This window comes from Acyrthosiphon pisum, chromosome A2, assembly GCF_005508785.2.
Source record: "Acyrthosiphon pisum isolate AL4f chromosome A2, pea_aphid_22Mar2018_4r6ur, whole genome shotgun sequence".
Taxonomy (NCBI): domain Eukaryota; kingdom Metazoa; phylum Arthropoda; class Insecta; order Hemiptera; family Aphididae; genus Acyrthosiphon; species Acyrthosiphon pisum.
In genome coordinates this window covers 16,524,883-16,529,836 of record NC_042495.1, presented here as the reverse complement: position 1 = coordinate 16,529,836, position 4,954 = coordinate 16,524,883, and the positions used below count along the sequence as shown (strand labels likewise).

The 4,954-nt window shown below is 28.0% G+C and overlaps 1 protein-coding gene across 1 annotated transcript; it reads left to right on the top strand.

The window, feature by feature from the left end:
- The first annotated feature begins 1,365 nt into the window (after positions 1–1,365).
- LOC100163420 (2-aminoethanethiol dioxygenase) lies at positions 1,366–3,639 on the top strand. Its single transcript, XM_016803910.2, has 2 exons — positions 1,366–2,093; positions 2,165–3,639. The coding sequence occupies exons 1-2, from the start codon at positions 1,684–1,686 to the stop codon at positions 2,481–2,483; spliced, it is 729 nt and encodes a 242-aa protein (XP_016659399.1). The 5' UTR covers positions 1,366–1,683; the 3' UTR covers positions 2,484–3,639.
- The last annotated feature ends 1,315 nt before the right edge of the window (positions 3,640–4,954 follow it).

Here is a 4,954-nt window from a genome sequence, read left to right as displayed (position 1 = left end):
AAAAATGAATTATAATGCTGACGTACGACGGCGCGGCGACTGCGACGTCCAAAATAATCCGCTGAAACAATTTAATTGGTTATGTGCACATCTATTCCATTAAACTGTGTGTTTTTCTTATCCTGGTATAATATAGTTTATGTTATTGGAGTATTAGAGATGAATAGACTATTAGGCGGTATTGAGTAAGTATAGAAAATAGACGTACGATATTAGTGAATCAAATTTATTCTCGATGCACGTCTGGGACTCTGGTGCGATTATATAGGTACGCATTTATCAATTATTATTTCCAGTCCTGTAAAGTATTTAAGTAAAAGTATTCAAATACTTTTTAAATACTTTCAGCATGAAGTATTTTGAATAGTATTTTAAATACTTTTTTTGTATTAAATACTTTTTGGTATTGAATACTTTGGTTCGAACATTTTATTTTTATTCAAAATAATTGGTTGGAAAAATATTATTGTCAACTACAATAATAGAATAATAGTTTTATTTAATATTCTGTATTTTTGTGTTTGCCGAAGCCCGAAGGTTTTAAAAAATTTTTAATTTTAAATTTAACAAATATTGTCAAAAATCGAACTTATATAACTTTAACTTTAAGTATTACTCTATGGTCTGACCTCAAGAGCAATGCTATCAATTATCTGAAATGGGCGCGTTGTAATAAATGATAATAGCCATAAGGGAAATATATATTATCACTTTTTTTTTAAAATAAAAATCACAGTTCATTAATTTTATTCAACATAGGTATGGACCACAGTACCAGTGTACCACGCATTTTATTATGATGGGTTGAATAAAATATTAACAATAAAGTGTAAACATAAATCCTGTTGCGTTCCACAATGTAGGTACTGCTAGGTAAATATAAAAAATGAACGATTAAAAGATTAAATATTAAATAATTATGAGTCATACTTCGTTTAATATTTTATCATTTTATAGTTTTTAAAAAATAGAAGTATTTTTTTACACATTTCCAACTGATCAGACATTCAGACTAATAGATAGAAATGAGACATTTTGTTATGAATGGCCAGGCAAATTTTCAATTTTAAAATGCTCATAACTTGCTTAGCTATTAAAATATCAAAAAAAACCCTACGAGGTGCCCATGATAATCATAATATTTTAATGAATTGGTTCAATCCTTTCTTCTATCATTCATTAATTTGTTTCTAATAGTGAGTAATAAGTCATCAAATCGACTTTTGGTAATTTCATCTATTCCGGGGTTAATTACTTAAATACCGAATTTAGTCCGTCACCGTGGTAAAACGCGTAAAATCAGTTTCTCCATCCAAAAATCAAAATTAAATATTATAGTGATTGGAAGATTAAGAATTGCGTACTGATAAGATGTTAAGAGAACAAGATAAAGGCACAGATTATTCGGTGATAAAGTTACCTATTAGATAAAATACATATTTTGAAATGTTAATTGATAAAAACCAAAGTCTAAAATTATATAAAAGTATAAAGTAGTCGCTTAACGGAATTTTACAATTTCACATGTTCTCTTCTGAGTTCTGTTAATTTAATTTAATAAAAATAAATTATTTTCCGATCAGGCTTACGTTGACAATCAGAGTTTATGTACGCATTTGAATACGTAAAAGTGTAAGTCTTAAATATTATTTTCTAGTTGAATTGCGTGCGTCGGCGGGTATTATGACATCAAAAATCGAATGTGTTATTAGACAAGCAATAACTACATTTTCCGGTTCATATACATCAAAGGCTTTTCACGATAATTTGATAAAATTGAAACGTAATGCCAATGAATTGGATGCACGGTCGATTGGCTTGGATTTTAGATTATTGCGATGGGATACATATGAATTGAACAACAACCTTGATAAATTGTCTGGATCCACATATATACGCCGTCATCAAGCTCCCGTTACTTACATTGAAGTGTTTGAAGATGAAAACGTATCAATCGGTGTGTTTGTGTTGAGAGATGGTGCGAAAATACCTTTACACGATCACCCTTACATGTATGGTGTGTTAAAAGTTATATATGGTAAAGTCAAAATACAAAGTTATACACCCGTGCATAAGAATTATAGCCAAATAAAGTAATTATTGTATCTAGTTGTAACATATTATTTTATTTTTTAATTTGTGCCTAATAGTTTTATGTTCACAGCGACTGTAACATTGGTGCAATAAAACTGGCACCAATTATTGTTGGAGAGACAGACGATCCGTGTGTGCTGTGTCCAGTGGAAGGAAATATTCATCAAGTGGATACTATTGATGGTCCAGCCGCATTTGTTGACATATTAGCTCCACCTTATAAAACTGATATTCCAGAAGTAGGGGATAGATGTTGCAGGTACTTTAAAGAAGTAAATATATCTAAAGATACCAAGTTAGCTATTATATCAAATCCTAAAGATTACTGGAGTGATACAGCTCCATATACTGGACCTCAATTTAATATAAATTTTGAACATAAAACTTAATTGCTACATTCTTCAAATACTTTTATACATCATATAAAATAAAATAATATTATTTTATGACTACTAGTCATCAGTGCCTAAATCTAATAATTTTACGGATACATTACATTTAATGTTAGATTTGGGAGTTCTTGTACCTATTTAAAGTTTTCAAATTTACAGTATTTTTCAATAATAATTTCTTATTAGACATTGTCATTATAATGAGATATAATTTAGGCTTTAAAAAAGATACTTAATTATCTGGATTAACTATTTTTATAAATTATTAGCTTATTTTCAATGAATATAATATGTATTTAAGTGGATTTACATTCATACATGTACTTATAATTTTTTATTAATTTAATTTGTAAAATTGTGTTTAAAATATTTTTTTCCTAGTTATTTTCATATTCATAATATAATACATATTTTGTTTTTCCTGAAAGGTGATATATTTTAACTATGCAAATGTATAGGTAATTGTTACATTTTTTTTATTTATTAAAATTAATTCTAAATTGGAATGGTTATTTATTTTTAGTTATTTTAGAATATAGGTACATATTTTATATATCAGGGTTTAACATAATATTAAATAATGGACTCTTCTAAAATTCAAGAGGAGGCAATGATTTTCTAAGTTATTAACATTTTGGGACACGTAGTGCTAAGATGAGCAAAATACTTATTTCACAATTTAACTGGATGTATTATTTCACTATTAACATTGGTACCTACTATTACTTTTCTTTATGTTACTCATACACTTATGACATTTGAGAGGCTCTTATATTTTCTTTTATATTATAATAACATAGCCATGTGCCTGTATATCCTATTTTGTTAAATTGTATTAGAGTTTAATTTTAAATTAATATTTAATTTCTATTTTTGATGTAAATGTATTAAATGTATTATCTATTTTAAATTTAAAAATAGTTAAAATCATTGAAAATGTTTCAATTAAAAGATACCTACGCTTTAATTTTATTTTATTGATAGTAAAATATAATAATTTAGTTAAATTTATTTAAATAAATTCATTAAATTTGATTCTAGTAGGTATGACTGTATAAGTTGTTTAAAGAAACTTGAAATATTTTTCCCCATACTTAACCATTCCCAGTAGCCCATTTTGAGTTATTTTAATAAACATGTCAACATTTAAGTAGACTCATTTTTTTTTCCATTGTCAGACCACTTTTCTTCATCATAGTAAATAGTAATTAATACATGTCATATGTGTATATGACCGTATGGGATTGAAGGGTTATATATTTAATATTTTAATGAATTGGAAGTAGGAAATGGATTTTTTCACACCTGCGCAGAAAGTTAAATTTCTGATACCTGTTGAAGCGATGGACAATTATTTTTTTCCGACCGGTGGGTGGATAAGTGGAAATTCCCACGCAGCTGTTGGAGAGGTTAACGTCCAAATCATATCAATATCTTACATGAAAGAATCGATACGTTGCCGTTGTATCATTGATTGTAAATACTAGCATCATAGAACAAACTAGCTAGTTTACATAATCAATGGTTGTATCTATATTACGCCGTGTCCTACTTGGATACGACGAAAAACAAAACAGCATTGTAGACAATTTGTAGTGCGGAGGAATTTAAACCACCACATTTACGTATGTCACAGCGTCATATCAAATACTATAATATAATATATAACCGATAGGCAGGGCCATATTTAAAGGGGGGCCCTGGGTACAAGTTCCCCGGGTGCCAGTATTTTATGGGCGCCAAAATGTGGCCAGAAATATGTTTACCTGTGAATTATTAAAATTGTACAATTTTAATTATTTTAATAACAGTATTATATATATAGTATATTAGTAATATGCTGTTTGACATTTTTTTAATTAATATTAATTTGCATAGTTTTATATAATTTGATTTTATTTATTCATGAAATACCTACAACCCACTTAAATATGTTAAAAAAAAAACAATTTATATGATGAATTATAAAGCAAGGTTTAGGTTACATAAATTCAAATGTATCTTTGTGGAGAGAGGATCAAGCAATTACTAAACAACATTTTTAAAAAAAGCACACATTGTAAAACAAATATTCTTTTCTGTGCTCAAAATCTAAAAGATTAATGAGGATCTATCTCCCATATTTTTCGTGGGTAGGCCCCTTAGGGGGAAGTAATTTTTTTTTGCACCTGGGCGCAAAATGTCTAAATGTGGCACTGCCGATAGGTTGATTGATCTCGTGCCGTTTTATTTGAAAGACTGGTGGCTCCATGCTAATGTTAGTAGAAGTGCGACTTTAATATAATATCTCTAGTCGTAGCCCATATAGTTATAATAAATTAAAATATAATATAATACAAATGATATTACTTTAAGCTTTAAGTGATATTATTGTCAAAGTGGCCGTAGTAGAAAAGAAATCATAATATTATGTTCGTAAGGTTTATAATAATTAATAATTGTAGTATATTATGTTATACTTGTATAGA